General features: G+C 49.0%; 1 protein-coding gene and 1 non-coding gene across 16 annotated transcripts in view; both read right to left on the bottom strand.

Moving 5' to 3' along the window:
- Positions 1 to 936: 936 nt before the first annotated feature.
- On the bottom strand, positions 937 to 1,042 carry LOC112860172 (U6 spliceosomal RNA). Its single transcript, XR_003223588.1, has one exon. It is a non-coding gene; the product is annotated as a U6 spliceosomal RNA (small nuclear RNA).
- A 5,831-nt stretch (positions 1,043 to 6,873) lies between these two features.
- The window catches only part of TRRAP (transformation/transcription domain associated protein), a 113,454-nt gene continuing 98,012 nt past the window's right edge, over positions 6,874 to 22,315 (bottom strand). For all 15 annotated transcript variants that reach the window (XM_086691277.1, XM_086691274.1, XM_086691284.1 and 12 more), the window contains 7 exons: positions 21,534 to 21,795; positions 17,918 to 18,143; positions 16,807 to 17,024; positions 14,165 to 14,349; positions 10,233 to 10,436; positions 9,952 to 10,146; positions 6,874 to 7,975 (listed from right to left, as the gene is read on the bottom strand). In XM_086691277.1, coding sequence (XP_086547403.1) covers positions 7,691 to 7,975; positions 9,952 to 10,146; positions 10,233 to 10,436; positions 14,165 to 14,349; positions 16,807 to 17,024; positions 17,918 to 18,143; positions 21,534 to 21,795 — 1,575 coding nt within the window. In that variant the 3' untranslated portion in view covers positions 6,874 to 7,690. The remainder of the gene's footprint in view (positions 7,976 to 9,951; positions 10,147 to 10,232; positions 10,437 to 14,164; positions 14,350 to 16,806; positions 17,025 to 17,917; positions 18,144 to 21,533; positions 21,796 to 22,315) is intronic.

Here is a 22,315-nt window from a genome sequence, read left to right as displayed (position 1 = left end):
AGCTTAGGCCTTCATGTTGGAATGAAAGGGTGCTAGACAGTAATCAAAGCCACACGAACATATAAAGTTCTCTAGTAATGGTTAAATACATGGGCAAGTATGGCGATTCGGTTTTGTAACTTGACTTTTAATTTGCTACACGACTTAAAAGCCAAGTGTGTAAAACCTATGTTTGTGGATATACAACGTTTAAGGATGTGATTTGACACATCAACAACAAATGGAGGGCAGAACTATAAAAAAGTAGAGTTTTTGTATATGGTTGAAGTTGCTATCAATCCAAATGAGATTGCGATAATTTTAAGGTATTAAGTGTGATCCCCATGGTAACCACAAAGAAAATATCTGTAGGATATATACAAAAGCAAATGAGAAGGAACTAAAACGTCCCCACAGAAAAACAAAACAAACGAAAAAACAACTGAATACAAAGGAAGGCAGTAACCGGGTAAATGGGAGAAAAGCTCTTAGACACAGAAAACAAGTAACAAAATGGCAAGAGTAAGTCCTCCCTGGTCAGTAATTAGTTTCAATGTAAATGCATGAGGGGTGCCTGGGTGACTCAGTTAATCATCTGACTCATTTACAAAAATTTTTTAAAGTTTATTTATTTTGAGAGAGACGGAGACCACGTGAATGGGAGAGGGGCAGAGAGGGAGAGGGAGAGAATCCCAAGCGGGCTCCACACCGCCAGCACAAAGCTCAACCCAGGGCTCGAACTTATGAAACTGCAAGATCATGACCTGAGCCGAAACCAAGAGTCAGACACCGAACCAACTGGGCCACCCCACAGTGTCTGACTCTTCACATTGGCTCGGGTCATGATCTCACGGTTGTGAGATCGAGCCCCAGACCGGGCTCTGGGCTGAGCGTGAAGCCTGCTTGAGCTTCTCTCTCTCTCCCTCTCTGTCCCGCCCCCAAAATAAATAAATAATTAACTAATTCGAAAAAGTGAATGTAAACGTATCATCCTTGCACAGGGGCCACGCTAACCTTCTCTGCATCCTTCCAACTTTAGTATATGTGCTGCCGAAGCAAGCACAAAAGTGAATGTAAACGAATTAAACTCCATGATAATAAGACAGACTGGCAGAATGGATAAAAAACCAGGGTCCATCTGCACGCTGTCCACAAGACTCACTTTAGGTAGAAGGACACACACGGCTTGAAAGTTAAAGGATGAAAAAGGGTATTCCACACAAAATAGTAACGACAGGAAAGCAGGAGTAGCTATACTGATGTCAGACAAAATAGACTTTAAGATAGGAACTATTTCAGAGGCAGAGAAGGGCAGCATATAATGATAAAAAGGTCAATTCCCTAAGAAGACAGAACAGGTACAAACATACACGCACCAAATATCGGAGCTCCTAAACATGTGAAGCCAATATTGACAGAATCAAAGGGAGAAATAGCTCTACGGTAAGTGTGGGACATTTCCAATACTCCACTTCCAATAATACACAGAACAAGCAGACTGAAGATCAGTAATGAAAACTCTAAACCCATCGTACCCAAAAGACCCCTGCAGAACACTACCCAACATAATCCTACATACAGAAAAACCTAAGAAAATACATACCAAAAAATTGTTAGAACACAAAACAAATATATACCATCTTCCTAAGGAGCCTTTTAGGTATTTTTTTATCAAATCAGCCCCCATAACAGGGGAACAATACTACTCCTGTTGACAAAGTACGGTCTAGGGGTGCCTGGGTGGCTCAGTCGGTTAAGCACCTGAGTTCGCTCAGGTCATGATCTCACAGTTTGTGAGTTCAAGCCCCACGTCAGGCTCTGTGCTGGCAGCTCGGAGGCTGGAGCCTGCTTTGGATTCTGTGTCTCCCTCTCTCTATGCCCCTCCCTCACTCTCACTGTGTCTCTCTCAAAAATAAATAAACCCTAAAAAAAAATTAAAAAAGAAAAAAAAAGAAAGTATGGTCTAGGGGCGCTTGGCTGGTGGCTCAGTCAGTGGAGCATGTGACTCTATCTTGGAGTCGTGAGTTCAAGCCCCCGTTTGGGTGTAGAGATTACTTAATGTACATACATACATAAGAATGAAAGTATGACCTAGTGTAAAAATAACGTGTTGTGACGTTAATAACGTATGTAAAAGTAAAAATTATAATATCAATAGCACAGAGAATGGAAGGGGAGAAACAGAAGTTTACTGTTGTAGGATTGCAATGTAAGCGAAGTGGTATAATATCATTTGGAAGCAGACTGTGATACATTTGAGATGAGTACAGTAACTCTAGATAATTGACTAAAAATAATGCATGTTATTCTAAAAGACGTAAAAGTTTTTGTCACCCTACATTCATGAAGTGTAGGAGTAAAAATAGTCCTGAATTATATTTGGTGTTATTTTAAGATTTTTCATCTTTTATGTATGCACGACGTAGGTTCACACGTTTTTTTTTTTTTTTTTTAGACTTGTCATTCAATTTTGTAATTAAAAATAAGCTAAAGATAAGAACTATCTTACTACTATACAGAATCCTATATAATTATGACTTGTTTAGACTCATATTTCCCAAACTCTTCTGTTTTATAGACCAGTAAAATATACTGACCATAATCAGTAGGCTGGTATATATTAAAAATTTTTTTTAATGTTTATTTATTTTTGACAGAGAGAGAGAGAGAGAGAGAGAGAGAGAGAGAGACAGAGCATGAGCGGGGGAGGGGCAGAGAGAGAGGGAGACAAAGAATCCGAAGCAGGCTCCAGGCTGTCAGCACAGAGCCCAATGTGGGGCTTGAACTCACAGACCATGAGACCATGACCTGAGCCGAAATTAGACGCTCAACCGACTGAGCCACTCAGGCGCCCCTAGGCTGGTATATATTAATTCTTTAGTTTGTCAGAGATGACATAAAAAATTAGTAACAATTATCTGTAACACTAGCATTTCATTTCATAAGGACATTTTAACAGCACAACTTTTCAAGATAAAAGACTATGGTTGATTATCCATAAGAAACCTCAACTTTGATGCATTAATTTTTCTCACTTTTCTACTGACGGGCAAAAATTTCAGCACCAACTCATAGACGTTCATAAGCTAGTGTTTGTCACCCCCTGGTTTTCACCCTTTTCTCCCCTCCAGCCCGTTAGCTGGTTCATTCACCAGAGGGGCCCAAGTGTCCATCAAAATACTCGTTTCCCCTCCTAAAGTGCCCCCGTCACCTTTGCAAGCTTATTCTCCCGCATCTAAACTAAAGCTACCTATCTTTTCAGACTTTTTACCATGTTTGTTTGGCAACTAAAACGGTTTTCCCCCTAAGAAAATTTATGCCAACACCATCTTGGAAGAAATGTCTTTTCTTCCTGATAAAAACGAACAAAAAGACTGTTGGAACTAAAAAAGCGAATTCAGGGGCGCCTGGGTGGCACAGTCGGTTAAGCGTCTGACTTCAGCCAGGTCACGATCTCGCAGTCCGTGAGTTCGAGCCCCGCGTCGGGCTCTGGGCTGATGGCTCGGAGCCTAGAGCCTGTTTCCGATTCTGTGTCTCCCTCTCTCTCTGCCCCTCCCCCATTCATGCTCTGTCTCTGTCCCCCCAAAAATAAATAAACGTTGAAAAAAAAAATTTAAAAAAATAAATAAAAATAAAAATAAAAAAGCGAATTCACTGAAGCTGTAGGATACAAAGTCAACACACAAAGATCAGTTGTGTTTCTACAGGCGAACAATGAACAACCGGAAGAGAAAAGTAAGAAAACAATTCCATTTGTAGTAGCATCAAAATGAATAAAATAGGAATAAACTTAACCATGAAAACAAAACACTTATACACTCAAAACTATACAATTATAAACTGAAAGAAATTGAAGAAGACACAAAATAAATGGAAAGGCATTCAGGTTCATGGATTGGAAGACTTAATATTGCTAAGGTGTCTTTGCCATCCAGAATGATCTACAGATTCAAAGCAACTCCTACAAAAATCCAAAAATAGAAAAATCTACCCTAAAATTAATATGGAACCTCAGGGACCCCCCAACTAGCCAAAACAACCTTAAAAACGAACACTGTTGGAGGTCTCACACTTCCTGATTTCAAAACATATGACAAGGCTGTAGCAATAATCATAGTTTGGTGTTGACATACAGACATATATAGTGGGTACGCAGCTGACTCAGTGGGAAGAACGTGAGACTTTTGATCTCAAGTGTTTGAGCCCCATGTTGGGTGCAGAGATTATAATCAATTAATCAATCAATCAATCCAGACATACAGACCAATGGAATAGAACACAGAACCTATAAACAAGCCCCCTCTTATATGGTCAAATCAAGCATTCCATGGGGGAAAAGGCAGTCTTTCAACAAATGGCACTTGGAAAACTGGATATCCACATGCAAAAGAATGAGGTTGAACCCTCATGAACCCTTTATACCATATATAAAAATTAACTCACAATGGATCAGACAACAAAAGAAAACCAGATAAATCAGACTACATCAAAATTTAAAACTTCTGCATGAAGGGGCACTATCAACAGAATGAAAGGACAGCCCACAAACTGGGCGAAAATAGTAAATCATCTATCTGATAAGAGGTTAGCATCCAGCGGCACCTGGGTGGTTCAGTCTAACTCTTGATTTCAGCTCAGGTCGTGATCTCATGGTTGTGGGACTGAGCCCCACATCAGGCTCTGTGCTGACCGTGCAGAGCCTGCTTGGCATTCGCTCTCTCCCTCTCTCTCTGCCCCTTCCTTACTCCCATGCTCACTCTCAAAATAAATATATAAAAAAGGAGGTCAGTATCCAGAACATAGAAAGAACTCCTACAACTTAAAAAAAAGACCCAAACAGCACAATTAAGAAACGGACAAAAGACGTGAAGAGACGTTTCTCCAAAGAAGATACACAAGTGGTCAGGAAGCTCGTGAAAAGATGCTCAGAGTCACTAGTCACAAAGGGAAATGCAAACCGAAGCCACAAAGGAGATGGACGCCACTCTACACTCCTAGGATGGTTATTACAACAAAGGAACAAGTGTCGACGAGGACGGGGAGAAACCGGAACACATGTACACACACCAATGGCGAGGGTTTAAAGTGGCGCGGTAGCTACGGAAAACTACACGGCAGTCGTTCAAAAAATTAAAAACAGAATTACCATTTGGTCCAGCAACTCCGCTTCTGTGGGTAGTCCTGGAAGACCCGAACGCCGGGGGTCCCGCAGGTATTTGCACACCGACGTGCACGGCAGCGTCATTCACAGTAACCAGAAGACGGGAGCAATCCAGGCGTCCGTAGACGGACGAACAAACAAAACACCGGTATATCCATGCAACACGATATCATCCAGCCTTAAAAAGGGAATTCTTACACCTGCCATGACACAGAAGCACCTTGATGTATATGCTGAGGGAAGGAAGCCGGGCACGGGACAAATACCATGTGGTTCTACTTACAGGAAATTTCTAGACACATCCAGAGACAGAAAGTACAAGGGTGGGGGCTGGGGCCTGGGGGTCAGTGTTTAACGGGTGCAGAGTTTCAGTTTGGCAAGATGAAGGAAGTTCTGGAGACCGCCGGTGGTGGGGGTTACACGACAATGTGAATGTACTTTATGTCCCTGAACTGGACACTCAGAAGTGGTTAAAATGGTGAATTTTATGTTTATTTTCCGATAATTAATAAGCGGCTAATAACAGCACTTACCTTGCAATAGTGCTTGGAGAACAAGGGGTACCCGTCACGTGTGGCCCCCATAAACAAGCCCGTGCTCTGGCCTCCCAACTCCAGGTCCCTGATCTTTCCAGCTGGAGCTCCGCCTAGGAACACCCTCCTGCCTGTTCGAGGGCTGGCTTTCCTAGAAACCAGGGGCAGCACGGAGGGCACGGTGTCGTGAGCCTGGCACAGAACCCAGGGCCCTCAGTACACCAACTTCCCTTCTCCGAACACCATCCACACACGTCTGCAGCCACCACACCCCCCGGCCGACTCTCCAAGGGCTACTCCCCACTCTGAGCCGGAAACCCGTCCTCTGAGGGCCACCCCCTCGGGGCTCACGGACCCATCTGCCTCTGAGGACAAACGCCCAGTATAACGGCCCCACCTGCGGCCACCCACACAAACCGGAGCCCCCACGATCGTCTACACTTCTTACGGCACACTGGTTTACATGCCTGGGACTGGACTTCGTGGTGAGACTGCATGAAATCAGCTGCAGGCTTCCCCTCTGTGCTCGCCTGGGGACAACGGGGCACAACGAGGAGTAAAAGAAAGGTGATGCCTGGGAAGGGCTTGGAGTTCTGGCCCTGGAAGGGGTCTTGCTGACCAGGCCCTGACTTGGGTGAAGCTGTCCTCACAGCAGACGAAGCGCTTCCCAATGGAGTGAGTCCTTAAAATTCAGAATCCTCATTTTACAATTAAAGCAGCAACTGCCGTCCCTCCCCAGTCCTGCTTCGCCGTTTCTCATCCTCGGACATGAGTTACACCGCGTGCTCAGGAACTGCCTCCCCCTCCATTCTGCACCGTCCACCCCCATCCCACAGGATGACGGATGCACAGGGGGAAGGACACCACACTGGTGGGGCGGGGCCGCCTCCCCCCTGCGTACACAGGTCCCTTGGCAGCCGCCCTGAGGTGGGGAAACCAAGCTGAAAGGGACCAGATTCCCAGACATGTCTCACACCGTCAGAGTCAGGACCAGCCTCATCGCCATCACAGAAGACGCTGAGCGTGGGTCTGGACCCCCAAGTTCCAAGCCAAGACCCTCCCAGGCATCACCTGTCTGTCCATCCCCAGGAAGCCACCCTGAAGCACGGCTGTGTTGGCCCAGGGGGTTCGGTCCCCGAGGGGCTGAGGGACGCTCAGGCAGAGGAAACAAGCATTTCCATACATGTAAGAGCAGACACATCCTTTTATAAAATATTTATTCTAAAAAAAAAAAAAAAAATCACACTGTACAAATTTAGATAGAACATTCTCAATGCTCATATTTATAAAAATGTGAACATGACAGACTGGAGTGAACGGACAAACTTTTCTTGCTGTTTCTTTTTAAATTAGGAAGGAAAAGGTTTTTTTCCTGGTACAATGATAGTAAATGTCAAGAAGGCGTCCGAAGAGCCAGCCGATGAAAAGCCTCAGATTCACCTGCCGCGCCCGGGGCTCAGTTTTCTCCCGGCGGGATCTGAATCCACCGCGTGAGGAACGGCGTCCCCGCAGGGTGACGAGGCCGTGCTGACCCACATCCAACGCGCAAGGAGATCCCGGAGCCAGTTACGTACAGCATAAAAGTCTGTGCTTAGAGAAAAACCAGCTCGACTTGTTCATAATTTCCTGTTTCTCTAACAAAGTGGGTTTTCTGTACACTTGTTACAAAGGTCTGTACAAAAGCACAAGGCTCCTGTGAGGTGTCATTTCTGAGTTAAAAACGGACAATATAGAATTGTCTCCTTCAGTTCCATCTGTACATTCACACGCAGGAAGGAGTACGATAAAAAAGGTTTCACAAAGAAATTCCAGACCGGAGAGTCCCGGTTCCTACAAGGGAATTTTAAAAGCCTAGACGTTTCCACTCTGCCGCCGTAACAGGCAGCTCCTCTAGAACTCCATTTATCCGCGTTCGCACACGCGCTGTCGGGCCTCCGTGAACACGGTGGGTGAAGCAGAGAGGAGGCCCAGCAGCCGGCGGGCGTGCTTCCCATTCTGGGCGGCAGGGCGGGCGCGCTCACAGCCACGGGTGCCAGGCGGGGTCCATGCGGCACAGGTTGTCCAGGCTGTTTGCGGCGGCCACCAGGGTGTTCACTTTGCTCTCCCCGCCTTCGAACTGGGCCAAGTTGTGCAGGCGGGTCATGATGGCGGTGACGGCCTTCTGCACCAGGGAGACCAGCTGCTGGCTGTCCATGTTCTCGGGCTGGCCGGCGGCCGAGAGAGGAGAAGAGGTGTCCTCCTGCGTTTTTTTGTGCCAAGCAATGATCTCGTCCCGAAGCACGGTTTTCAGGATGCCATCCACCTGTGCCAAGAGAGAACGAGACGATCCTGGATTAACCAGGAGCGACCCAGAGGGGCAGCTCCCTAAGGAGGCGGAGCCCGAGCACAGTGAGCCGTCGCGGCCGGTCAGCCCCAGCACCTGGGCCGCGGCGTGTGCCTGGCAGATGCGGGGGGCTGGCCCGCAGGGGTACAAACCACCTCCTCACTTGGAGCAGCGAGGGCCCAAAGGCACAGGGTTTGGTCTGGTCTTCTGCAAAGCCGGGGCACATGTGTCCAGGGGCACATGCTGCTGTCACGCTGCTTCCTGGTGCCGAGCGTTTAAATGAGCACCTGCACACCTGACAGGGGCTTGGTTGGGCAGGCCCGTTCCCAGCACCGAAGCTTAGAGTGAACACCCCTTGCCCTTATGGGGCTCTGGTACTAACAGAGAAATGTTCAACATGCCCGGTGGTGACGGGCACTGTGCAGAAACAGCAGGTAAGGCGGGCTCAGAGGGGTTTGCCGGGGGTGGGGGCTGGTGACAAGATCACATTTGGGTGGAAGGAATCAAGTGGGTGTCACGGGACAGGTGTCTCACGTCAAGGAGGGCCATCCCCGGGCCTCCGTGTGGCCACGGCACAGACTCAGGTTCTAGCCCCAGCTCCACCTTCTTGCCTGGGTGACCTTGATCGATTTACTTAGCCCACTGTGTCTCAATTTCCCTGTTTATATACTGGGCATAGTAAGAGAGCCTCCCAGATGTGTTTTTAAAAGACACTCCTGTACAAAATGGTCTATGTTTTAGTGAACTTTTATTAAAAGCATCCTCTACATTTAGGCTGGTAAGAAATCTGGGTCCAGAGTTTGGAGAAGGTGGCCCGACTCCTCCTCATCTTGGCCAGCACCGTCTACACAAGGAACAACGCACGGTGCCACTCCACATTGTACCAGGCCCCTGAGATACGGGTAGTGCTTCCTTCGTTGTTCTAAGGTTTTCAAAGTAAATGCCAGTTTCAAAGTAAATGCCCTATGATGTTTCCAGAAGCATAACATTTCTAAGTGAGGACTTGCTGTTCCAAGCCTTACGCCCCGGCTAAGTGATGGTCACAGCACAGACCACTCACTCATGGAAGAGCCACAGGGCTGCTTTTCCCCCTGTTCGTACTCCTGTTCCAGAAAGCACTCCTCGCTAACAGACAAGCGAGCACTGAAAGCACAAGATGTGTTTGATGTAAAAAGTCTGTCTTCACAGTTACGCATTTAGCTGATAATCTTACAACTGTCCTGAGCAAATGTTTTGGAAAAGCAACTGGTATCTGCAGGCGTCTCTAGACACAAACTGCTCATCTGTGGGAAAAAAGGTACAACCCGTCTCCTAAGCTAGAAGAAAAATAAGTTGCGTTCAGCCCCCAACTGTGAGGAGAGAATAACTGCGGTGAAGACGGGCTTGGAGTCAGTGGGAACTGGATTCGAATCCCAGTCTGCCCTCTGCCGGCGGCACGAGCTCTGAGCTGCCCACCTTGCCCGCCAGCTGGACAACCGCTGAGAGAGTGTGAGGAGAGGCCACCGAAGCAGCCGGTGTGGTGCTGGGCAGGGACGGCGCCGAGAGGAGGGCAGCGCCATCCCACACCCGCCTGTGGCCGGGGCGGCCGTCGCATGTCCTACCGCCACGACTGTCCTCTAGGACCCATAACCGCGGTGCCAGGAAGACGGCACAACCCTACAGACAGTATTTCTGCCCTTTAAGAGAAGAAAGATCTACATAAACACAAAACGGATACCAAATGGAATAAACGAAACCGGCAAGCAACAGTGATAGTTGGGAAAATGATCAGTAGAGGCTTCTGACTCCTTTTTTAAGTGCTTTGAGACAGGAAAAACTTGAAATGCTTTTTCCAAAATGCAGAAGCTTTAACTGTGCAGCCGCAACACTCTCCCTCCGTACTGGCAGACCGGCAGCTGTGAGGCCGCGTGCATACAAGTGACCCCAGCCGCGCCACACCAGCCACCGTGGCCTACCTTGAAGTTGGGCTGGGCGAAGCACCGGGCGACAGCGATCATGGAGGCTGTCAATGGGCCGGAGACGCCGATGGTGGTCAGAAACTCGGAAATGTTGGGGGTGAGGCGGAAAGGGACGGGACGGTTGGCATCTAAGTCCCCGGTCGCGTCGTTTATATCAAATCGGAAATAGGCCACGTTCAGTTTGCCTGTGTCCTAAACACCAGAAGGAGACACTTGTGGAACTGAAACCACACAGCAGAGAGGTCTGGGGAGAGGCGCCGTCTCCTCACACCCTTTACCTGAGCGATCTGTAACATCTCGGGGTTGAGTCTATTTAAATGCAAGACGAACTCTGCAAAGCCAATCAGGGCGAGCTGGATGGTGAACATCTTCCGGAACGTCCAGTAGTCCGTGGCGTTGGGGAACGTGTGCAGAGCCCACTCCTTGAGCATGCTGCGTGGTACCATGTTACTCTGAACCTCCTTGAGGATGTCTCGAAGGACCTGCAAGGATAGATCACCCCATGATACCTCCCTCCAATTCGCTCGTTTTTTTTTTTTCCCCAAAAGGAAAACTCTCCAATTGTAGGTTTGTACTTACTTGGCACCAACAGAATGAATTCTATTGAGAAATACGTATGTGATGTTGTCTGACCAAACACCGGGATGTCAATTTCCCTCTAGGGCTTCACACCGTATGCTCAAACCAACACCACCGCCAATCTGAATAAAAGCCTTACGAGCATGATGCGTGATATCTGTCCTGCCAAGAATTTAGGCAAAATCTGAATACCGTAACCTGCTAACCAGAGAAAACGCTAGGCCGGTTAACAAAAAGAACAAATAGTTGGATGACAACAATTCACACCTTGGACTATTAAAGACGAAAGGTGTATAACTGAAGGAGCTAGTCTATCAAAGTAGAGCAGATGTTACACAACACTTTAAAGTGAATTCTGTGCTGGAGGACTCACAACACTATTTCAAACACCACTAATTCAGAGACAGTCTCAATAAAAAGTCTGCCGAGTTAATTCCGTTCCTGTTAGACCAAATGGTAAACGCACAGGTCTGTTCTGGGCTAAGTCCTACCTATGGGCTCTGACTACCACTAAAATGCAGGCCCTAAGCAACCAAGAACCACAAACACCATCGAGAACATTAGCAAACATCAGAAACTTAATTCGAAGCAGGCTGTGGGCTCTGAGCTGTCAGCATAGAGCCTGACCCGGGGCTCGAACTCATGGACCATGAGATCATGACCTGAGCCGAAGTCAGACGTTTAACCGACTGAGCCATCCAGGCGCCCCTGGAAAACTTTTTTAAATTCTGGAAATTAAAGGCTTATTACGACAATCTGAGTAGCTTTTACTCAAGGGGAAAAAAAAGGCTGAATCTTGGTGACAGTGATCTTTGTGGCAGTTTAATTATACCATTCCCATCTACCCAGCTCCACAGTGGCTTTGCGACCATGACAGCTGTAGAAACCAGCAGCCAGGAGTGGGCAAAATGCGTTCAAAAACCTCATCTCCAGAGAAGTGCCACTATTTGACTTATCTGGCAGCTTCCTGTGGGTGGGGGGTGGGGTTAGGGGGAGGGGGAAGCCCCATTTATTGGGCTTGTCTCTGATCGAACTTCGAGTTCAGCCAGTGAGGAGCACCCTATCCGACAGGCGTTTGCTGAAAGCAGTCAGTGACGACCACGTCACCTTGCAGATGCCCAAGGCAGCGATACCAGCTGCAGCACAGAAGATGATGGCAGACGAGAGGAAGAGTGAGGGAGTACGATGACCACAGGAGGCTTCGAAAAGCCTCGATATATTCTTGAGAATCTAGAAGGTCACTAGAAGGTCACGAAAAACCTCAGAAAGCCCAGTGCTTCCACTTTTGGTTGACCTTGATCTGCACAAACAGGAAGTAGAAGCTAAGGCAGAACATAAACTACTTGGCCAAGTGGAAGGCATCCCCTTCCCCCCATAGAGGCCCTCAAAAAAGGCGGAAGGAAGACTTCTTGGTTCAAAGCATTTAAGAAAATCTGTCAAATCATTAGCTAAATGAGCAGAGACTTCAATGGCTGCACATGGCAAAAACAGAGAATTTACAAATCAGTCCAGGAAAGTCACTAAGCAAACAACAACAATAACAAACCTTAGGGAAAAGGATCTGATTTCTAGAGTTAACATATATTATTAAAAATGTCCAGTTTTCAACAAAAACGAGATAAATGAAGGCTCAGGAAAACATAGCCAATACATAGGAAATAAAGTGAAACCACTCATATCAAGTCACTTGCATCCAGAACATACAAAGAATCCTCAGCATCAAAAACAAAAAAAAACAAATCATACAATTTAAAAATAAGCAGAAGGCTTTAATAAACATTTCTCCAAAGAAAATATGCAAACAGCCAATTAGCACACGAAAAGTTGCTCAACATCACTTGTTATCAACCAAAATGAATGAGAATGACTATAAGAAAAAGAGATAATAACTGTAGACAAGAATACACTGCAATCACCTGGGAAAATAGTCTGGGAGTTCATGTAATAGACATAAAACTTACCACGTGACCAATCAATTCTACTCCTAGGTATGTATCGAAGAGAAATGAAAACATATGTCCATGTAAAAATATATACACAAATGCTTACAGTCCTTAGCACTGGCCATAAGTCAAAAAGTATCAACAATCCAAAAGTCTACCAACTGATGAATGGATCAATTACATCTGATATAGTCATACAAGGGACTATTATTAAGCAATAGAAAGGAACAAACTACTGATACCGAAGCAGGGTTCAATTTCACGACTATGAGATCATGACCTGAGGCGAAATCAAAAGTCAGGTGCTTAACCAACTGAGCCACCCAGGCGCCCCTCAACTGTTTTAAAGACAAATTGTGGTCATGACTGCACAACTCTGTGAATATGCCGGAAACACTGAATTGAACATTTTAAAGGGTGAATTTTCAGGGGTGCCTGGGTGGCTCAGTCAGTTGAGTGTCTGACTTGATTTTGGCTCAGGTCGTGATCTCATGGTTCCTGGGATCAAGCCCTGGGTGTGGCTCTGTGCTGACAGCATAGAGCCTGCTTGGGATTCTCTGTCCTCCTCCCCTACTCACATGTGCTCTCTCGCTCTCTCTCAGAATAAACAGTATCACACAAATAGTTTGTAAAACACATGGAACCTCATGTAAATATGTATTTGCAGATAGAGGTCATCAGTTTCCATAATGTCAAAGACAAATAAATGCAGTCTTAAGAATAGAATCCATTCATCTTGCACAAACACCTCAGTACTGTCCTCGGTCCACAGAGTGACCAGGCAGTCACCTGCACCCTGATGAAGCCCTGACACCAATTCCCAAGGGAGGCCACGAGCTCTGTCCACAGACACCCAACAACAGACGGGTTCCACTCGTTCTGCCTGCACAAAGGTAGGAGGCTTGCAACAGAGCCCGAGGCCCGGACCGCCTCAGGCCCTGCCTGTACCTTGAGCACTGCCCAGGCAGCTGAGGCAAGCACCCTGTGGGCTCCATCTTCCTAGAAACAGTCTTCCAGGTCCCAGGCTAACTGAAGTGAGTCCCTGGGAGGATGGAAGCAAGATCAGAGCTTCCAGCTTCGTGGCATCTCTCCTAAAAATCACGAGGCCCTCTCGGGAGCCACAGGAAGGACCACAGTGGCTTTGGGGGAGCAGGCCAAGATAGAGCTACCTTCTGGTGATGCACACAATCCCGCACAAAACCTCCTCACCCAGACTCCCACCTGCCCTGCTTTCTAGCAAGGGCAGGAATCTGCTGGTGGGGACGGCCCTCCACCCACCTGACGAGGCCAAAGCCGCGCGGGACTCCCGTGGGAGGCACTGTGCTCCCACACCAGGCGACCAAAACAACTGAGCCTGACTCGTTTCAGGGCTCGCCACTTTCCACATTTTAAAAAGCATACACAACACAGAGGCCGTGGTTCACCCTGGCCCCGGCCGCAAACCAGAGGAGCGCGAACACGGACTGGATAAGCAGCCTCATGTCCCTCAGAGCAGGTCTGGCTGCCAGAAGAGTTTGCCGTCAAGTTATTCTGCAGCAAACGTCACCACATCAGGGGCCATGGTCGCCTAATTCTGACCACTCACAGGTCTAATGAGGGAGAAAGGTCCCTCTCAACCGCCTGCTACTCCTCTAAGCGCTCGTGTCGGGGGAGCTCCGCCACAGAGCGCGGCTGGCCCGATTCGGTACCTGGTGGCTGGCCTGGGTCCCGCGTGCCTGCACCGTGGCCAGTCTGTCATAGTAGCGGGAGATGGGGTTGTCGTGCTCGATGCCCTTCTTCGCGCAGCGCTGCTTGTAGATCTCCACGAGGGAAAGAGAAGAGGGGTTGTCCTCCACGAGGCGCATCTGAGGGGACACCGCCACAACTCGAGGAACTGAGGAGAAAGGAGGAAATGACCGAGACAACGCCAGGGGGCAGCGCTCGACTCCACCTCCAGGGCCGCCTAGGGAGGAGATCACTCGGCCCTTCACGAGCAGAGGACCGGGGTCGGGGGAAAGCTGGAAGTCGCACGCTGCGTACCCACTCAGCACGTGGCATGAAGCCCAATCTGCTGAGCGACGGAGCCTGAGCCGCCAGCCCCTTTTGCTTAAGACACAGATGAACAGAAATTCTTTAGAAAGCAATCTTTAAAAATCGGAGACTGCCAACCTCGTCCACTCTTCAGGGGTCCTCCTCCATCGGCACCCTGTCAGGAGAAATCAATCCTCCCACTCACTCCGAGGCAGGAGTGTGATTTTGTCAGGCGGTCTTCCGGCGTCGGGGATGGCTGGGCCCCGTCTTCAGGAAATCAGGAAAACGATCCCTCACATCGTTTTCTGTGCCTCAGATAAGTTTCCAGAACCAACCTGGTCATTCTGCCCAGTCACTTTGTGGAGCTGTATGGGCAGTGATGGGCACTCTTTATGAAGCAATTCACCCCACATGAGGATAACCCACGTCATGACCACACTCAAGCAGAAAGTGTTGGGTATGGCTGCCCTGGAGCCAGACTGTCCACACTCACATCCCGAGGGCTGTTTTCCCAGTGACGTGACCTTGGGAATGGTCACTGGACTTGTATGAACTTCAGTTTCTTCCTTTATAAATGGGACTACAATATGTACCCATGGGTTGCTGGTAGATTAAATAACGCTTTAAAGATATTAGATCAATGGGGCACCTGGGTGGCTCAGTCAGTTAAGTGTCCGACTTCAGCTCAGGTCATAATCTCACAGTTCCTGAGTTCAAGCCCCGCATCAGGCTCTGCACTGACAGCTCGGAGACTGGAGCCTGCGTTGAGTCCTGTGTCTCCCTTTATCTCTGCCCCTCTCCGGCTTGTGCGTGCTCTCTCTCTTTCAAAAACGAACAAATGTGTGCTCGCTTCGGCAGCACATATACTAAAAATGAACAAATGTTAAAAAAAAAAAGTTTAAAAAAAGTTAAAAAAGATATTAGATCAAAGAAATATTAAAACTTTTTTTTTTTTTTTTTTTTTTTTAAAGCAAGCTCTATGCTCAACGTGGAGCTTGAACTCACAACCCTGTGATCGAGAGTCACATACTCTACTGACTCAGCTAGCCAGGTGCTCCTTAAGACATTTTGTTGAAGATATTTTGTAGAAAGCTGAGTAATTTCCAGAAGATAGCAAACGAAGCGTGCCAGCACAGGGTCATGGCAGCAGCCGCACTGGTGCTGCGGGGGTGGGGAGGGAGTGGGAGCTATGACCCAGTATCTGCACCAGCCTGTCCCTAGGCCACAATAACCGCTTGCGCCTGCCCTGAGTGTCAGCGTGGTACGTGTACACAAACACACCCTCCCCCTCCAAATACACACACACACACACACACACACGCCTCTTACTTTTAACGAACATAGGTTTAATTTGGTCTAAGCTCAGTCAAACCACAGCTACTGGCTTGTTCCATGGTTTCAACCCATAAAGACATCCCACAGTGACTCGAGGGCATGTATTTGGACTGTCATTTGGTGCTGACCAAGAGGTTGTTTCTTTGGAAAAGACAAAGAATCATCTATTACCCACAGATGTAATCAACACTACAGATCACATCATGTGCATGTTAAAATGCATACAGTTTTCTGTATACTCTAGTTCCTCAATTGACTTATTTGGGGGATAGTGAACTTTAGGGTGAAAGATTTTAAGTCAGAACGGGTTGGATTCTTAGCCATCAGAAGAAAGTTCCCTATGGGACTGGCTAATATGCATTGCAGTAGGCTCCCAACCTCAGAGGTTAGATGCTAAAATGTTTTGACCGTGGTTCTCTTCTCTAAGCGGGATCACAGGCATCTCATCTCTGCCCGTTACAGACAGAAACGGCTCACTCATGAACCACCCAGGACAACTACGTATGGAAAGGCCTTACTCGGAGGCTGCTGGTGGCCACCTGGTCACGATTTCTGTGGCGTTCACAGGCCTTGCTGACTTTCCCTTGCACTGCATTTCACTCCATGAAGGCTCGCTCCAGCAGGGGCCGTGCAGTGCACTGTGAGTTCCAGGAGTCGTTTGAAGACCGCACTTAAACACACTCACAACACGCTGCTAACACGCCCACGACAGGCCCAGTGCCAGCGCACGTTTCCCCAGAGCACGGGTTCCGGGCGAGGGAAACCAGCAGCGCACACAGGCAGGCACCCCCCTTTCCCAAACACTCATCAGAGCACCCGTCTTGCAGTGAGAAGGGAGCGGCTTCTTCACGGCACAGGGTCCTCATTCCAGAACCCTCCCTGCTTGGTGAGCTTCAGGGTATTCTCAGTTCCCCAGATGGCACGCGGGAAAATCCGCAAAGGCTAACGGGACCGGCTGTGTGCCCCCAAAGCGCACCTGTCATACCTGTGAAAAATAAGTGCCTCTTTGTGGTTTCCTTTCTCTTCTCCAAACAGGGGTTCAGCAGCCGGAGCAGCTGCAGGACGCGCTCCTCTCGCCGGGACTCCGTCAGGCAGGCGTCGTTCATGACGAGGTACGGGTAGATCTTGCCGTTGTGCCCACGGATGTACAGTCTCCTGGCTGCCGTGTTGTGCTTCTGCACAATTTCCACCCTGGGCATAAACCTGCCCAAACAAGCACACGATGAAACACCAACTCCCCTTCCTGAGGCTCGACTTCCAATCCTCTTTGAGAAGAAAAGGGAACTTTACAAAGACAGCACTCGGAATCATCACAAAAAGACAGAACGCGCAGCTAGAGAGGTCACTCTGACCAGGTTTAAATGGTACGACGGGATTTTATGACGTGGGGGAAGACATCTTGACACAGGGAAACTCAAAAGGCGGAAGAGTAGATGATGCTGTCGTCGTAAAACAATCGGGCCCCGGGCTCCGACTTCAGGAGCTCCAGATGGGCAGCTGACTGGGCTCTGAGCACCCAGCCACAGAGCCGGGGGACAGGACGGTCTGGCACAGGGGCCATGGGGAGCAGCTGCCCCAGGAGCAGGCTGAGGATGGACACACCCTTGCCCTCACCTCCCTCCCGTGCGCCCTGGCTACGGACGGAAGACGAGGAGCAGGGTGGGCGGCCGGAAGAGGAGTCAGATTTGGAGGACTGGGAAATCCAAGTCCAGATGCATGAGAGAGCAGAGCTCCGGGTCTGATTACGACCATTTGTTACCACACCTTCTACGTTTAAAATAAGATACAGTATACACACTAATGAATTGTATAATTGCCCAATTCTGCTTTGACTACTAAGCTTTAAAAGTTTTACAGACCGATAACCTTTCTATCACGTCCAGTTCTGTGGAAATTAGAAAAGAGCCTTTTAGAAACAAAAGAAACACAAAGGGGACACAAGGAAGACATTTACCCCATCAGTTTGACCAGAACCCTCTACCGTGCTTGATGGCTCAGATCAGAGAACAATCTCTCGTTCTCCCACTTCAGGGGCCAGAAGGAACCAGAACGGCAGCCCCAGGTCTGCCCTGAGGCCAGTTGAGCGGCTCACTTACCTAGCAATCTTGATGTAATAATGTGTCGGCTTTGGCATCAGAAATTCCCCTGGAATTTCTACTTCAGCGGTCTGTGCTGAGAAATTGCTCAAAAACCGGCACTTTTCTTCTATGAGGAAGAACTTTGGAAGCTGCTTGGTTTTAGCCTCCAGGATTTTGATCCACTTTTTCAACTTAGAGATAAGATTATGTAGCTTCATGGATCCTGGAACGCTGAAGTCAAAATCTTCAAAATAAAATGTAATTAAAAACATTTTTAGTCATCTGGGGTGACCCGGACTTCACTACAAAATCACGCTCAAGAGCGTCCCAGAGAGGAAGCAGGAATGTTTTACTCTATACCTAACCTGGAGCAAAGCATTTTTGCCTCTCCCACTCTTTAAAGTGTAAGCTGAAGACTGACCGAGTGATGGGGACCCTCAGGTGGGACCGGTCTCCCCCCAACACTGGAGGAGGGAACACATGGAGCGCCGACAGGAAGCCTCAGCTCCAACGGTCACAGGTTCCTTCAGGAAAGGATGCGGGGAGCACCCTGAGGGGCACGGGAACCCAGGGGGCCGGCAGCCCCACCTGAGAGCAACCACCACAGTGAGGGGCCAAGGCAGTAATCCAATCCAGGCAAACGCTAGGTTATAAACCGGTTCATCAGAAGACATTTAGACAAGAAACTAAAGTGCCAAACATGGAAAGCATGCATTTTATATTTAAACAAATAAAAATCCCAGATGACTGTGTTCCTCAGATTTTACTGAGACTCAGTACTGAAAAGGCAATTAAACTGAAAAGTCCGTCTTCAAAAAAGACCTCAACCCCGCACTGATGAGCGCCACTGGTGGGAGGGGCTGCACGTGACTCTCGCTCGCAGGAGCCCAACATCAGGATAAGCCGCACCATTTCTGTGGGAAACAGACCCCGAGGGAGCCACCATCCTCGTGCCGACAGGACCAGGATCTGTGATATGGCAGGGTGACCTCTGCACTCAAGCTGAAGGGCTCTCCGGAGCCTCTTGCAAACGCTCTTCTGCAGAGTTAGGTCGTGCGGGGTGAGCCTGGTGCAGTCCTGAGAGGCACGCCCAGCCCAGACCCCGGTCCCCTATCCAACCTGCCTCCCCTACCAGGGTGCTGCAGGCTGGACCGATGCAGGAAGGCGATCGGGGGTAACCGATGTGCCCGGTGAGGGCCCCATCGACACCTACACGGGCGGCCCAAAGGCACCAGAGGGGCTGCGGCTGTCCAAATGCAAACCCAGCCTCCGAACACCCAGAAGCACCGCAATCCACAGACCCCCCTGGGTCAGCCCTGTGGCCACGCCCACCTTCACCCTGAATCTGAACACCTGGCCACCGACCCGCTCTCCACCCCCGTTATTATGTGATTTCACAAACGCTTCGTAACAATCTCTCGGCAGGCATCCCTTTGTTTTTTTTCAACGTTTTTTTTTTTTTAATTTTTTTATTTTTGGGAGAGAGACAGAGCATGAATGGGGGAGGGGCAGAGAGAGAGGGGGACACAGAATCGGAAACAGGCTCCAGGCTCTGAGCCATCAGCCCAGAGCCTGACGCGGGGCTCGAACTCACGGACCGCGTGATCGTGACCTGGCTGAAGTCGGACGCTTAACCGACTGCGCCACCCAGGCGCCCCTCGGCAGGCATCCCTTTGAATTGGCTTTTCACACTCGGCATAACCCAAGGCTCGTCCAAGTCACTCAATCAATGGCTAACTCCATTCTGTCAATCTTAAGCGAGCACGGATGCATCACACACTCCCCATTCTTATTCCGTTTGGTGCCACTGCAAACAAAATGGCTGTGACATTCATGGACGAGTTCGTGCAGGGAAAGAAGTCTTCATTCTCTGGGATAAATCTGACCTGTTTTTGAGCTTTCTCCCACCTCCTCACTGGGTTAGGTAGCAGCCAGCACGTGCAATACTGGCCGAGGACGGGAGTGGGCAACTCTAGCTCCCTTGTGGGAACTAGAAGGTGGTGCTTGGACCCAGAGACGGCCCTTCCTGGGAACGGGTGACCAGAGGGGATGCAGAGCTCGGAGTGAAGTATCTGAAACGCCCACACTTGGAAGAGGGTCAGAGCCTCACGGCGGTCGTCTCTCACAGTTCAGTTTTTAAAATTTTTTTTGTGTCGACACCCAAATGACTTGTCTCCCTCTGAATGTTGTTTCAGATGACATTTGATTTAACCAGCGGACATTTTAAGGTAAAGACATACTAAACAGGGGCACCTGGGTGTCTCAGTTGGTTAAGCATCCAATTCCTGATTTTGGCTCAGGTCATGATCTCACGGTTTGTGAGTTCGAGCCCCACATTGGGCTCTGTCTGCGCCGAGTGTGGAGCCTGCTTGGGATTCTCTCTCCCTCTCTCTTTTTGCCCCTCCCTCACTTGTGTTCTCTCTCTCTTTCAAAAATAAAGTTAAAAAAAAAGACTTAATGTCCTATTTTTTAAGTAAAATACGACAGTCTCCACAAAATTCACCTCAGACTTTTCCTTTTTCAGGAAAGACTGACAGCATGTCATGTGAACATCACAAGGAAAATAATCTAAGGTGACCAAAGTGCTTCAGGGTAAAAGATATGAAAAGCTCATATTTTATTGCTCAAAGAGCATCTTCTTCAAGGTGTGGGATCGGCAGGGGAAGACCCTCGACCTTAAGGCGAGTCCAGTGTTACCTTTAATGCCCAGCTCACAAAGCAGGGGAAGACACCCGGGGGCCCCAGGCTGCCTGGGATGATGGCAGGACACACCCTATCCTGGATGGATCAAAAGTAAGTCATGGCTGTAGCTGCAAAGCATCCTGTGTAATTAGTGGGACATATTTTCTTTTATGTGATTTCAACAGAGTCTACACAGCACAGGTTTCTAGCCGTGTTCTCTGTGATGTGAGTTGTTAAAGATACTTTAGACGCACTGAGCCCCGGTGCTCGCCTGGGCTCCTCCCCCAGAGGGTGGGCAGGTTGGCAGGGTGGTGGCAGGACACAGGTGGCAAGATAGCCTGCGTGGGGGACACGGTCGGCCCCTGTGCACACACGCTGTGGGAACCAGGGCCCCCGTCTGGCAGATGAAGACTGAGGCCCCGGGAGATCGGACCTGCTCGCCTTCGACCACACCAGGCTGGAGCCAAGGTTCATACTCCTGGGGCTCTCGGAAAAGGCCTGGACCCAAACCAGGGACAATTGATGATGATACGACCTCCTGGTCATTCTGCCACCTGAATCCACTATGACTCTGAGCACTACTTGTCACCTTGAGCCCACTGCCTCACCTCACACTGTTCAATTTTCCTACAAAAACCAAGTGTGGGGGGGGGGGGGGGTAGGGGAGGGCGGGTTTAGCCTGAAACCCTCCTCTTCCCTACGCCCTCCATCCCTCAGGCGGAGCCTGGTTCCAAACCTTAACCCTTCACTTCAGAGAAGGACGGGCAACCACAGGCTGGCAAGAGTCACCGTGACCTTGTGACCTTGTGACCTGAGGCTACATTTTAAACAGAGTGCTGCCAGCTCACCCAGTAGAGTGTTCACGAAAACAAGGAACTAGCTGGCTGAGATGTTAAAGACAGACCAAGAGCAGCCAAGTGGAACTCTCTGTAGGTATAGGGAAGGGACTCACCGGTTGTGAACTGGCCCTTTAGCTTCTGGAAGACAGGGTCCTGGGCAGTGGCCTGTGCCCGCCTGGCCAGGGACTCAGAGGCCGCGCTGGAGAACATGGTCGAGACATTGGACACGTTCTCTAGGCCCACTCCGAACGTGCTCACCAACTTCTTGACAAAATTTAGAGTGTGGGGGGTAATTTTGGCATCCGACACCGCTCCGCTTTTCTCAAATGCAACAGAGTAACATTTCGCCAGGCCCTGCTGGAGCTGCCTGAGAACCTAGTGGAAAGAGACCCAAGACAATGCACAAAACAGAGCTCCCAATTCAAGCGGCTAACCAACCACACGGCACCTGCTTGGCAGGTCCCACCGCCGCCTCCCGGCACACAGCACGTGTAAAATCAGACAGCACAGAAGGGACAGAACGTCTGTGCACTCCACAGTGTCAGCTGAGTTTTTAATGATGGGGACTAAGTGTCTTGAACATTAAAAAAAAAAAAGAGAGAGAGAGAAAGAAAAAAACCCAAACCAAAACTCCACATTTTGGGTCACACACATACCCTTCTGTTGTTGGAAAACCCTTTCTATGCAGCTAGTTCTGAAGTTACTGCTGCGTGTCTGACACACACATAAGGTAATAGTAACAAGGGGCCTCTGGGCCAACAAGATGAACATCTAGACAACAGGGCTCATCACTCTGTCATCAGCTTGCACTGCTAACACCACTAAGGAGAGGGCCTGGCTGTGGAAAAGCTCACTGGAGGACCAACTCCACCTCTGCTACCTACACCTGCACCCA

Source organism: Puma concolor, chromosome E3 (genome assembly GCF_028749965.1).
Source record: "Puma concolor isolate L17-30 chromosome E3, mPumCon1.1.hap2, whole genome shotgun sequence".
Taxonomy (NCBI): domain Eukaryota; kingdom Metazoa; phylum Chordata; class Mammalia; order Carnivora; family Felidae; genus Puma; species Puma concolor.
This window is presented reverse-complemented; position numbering and strand designations above follow the sequence as displayed.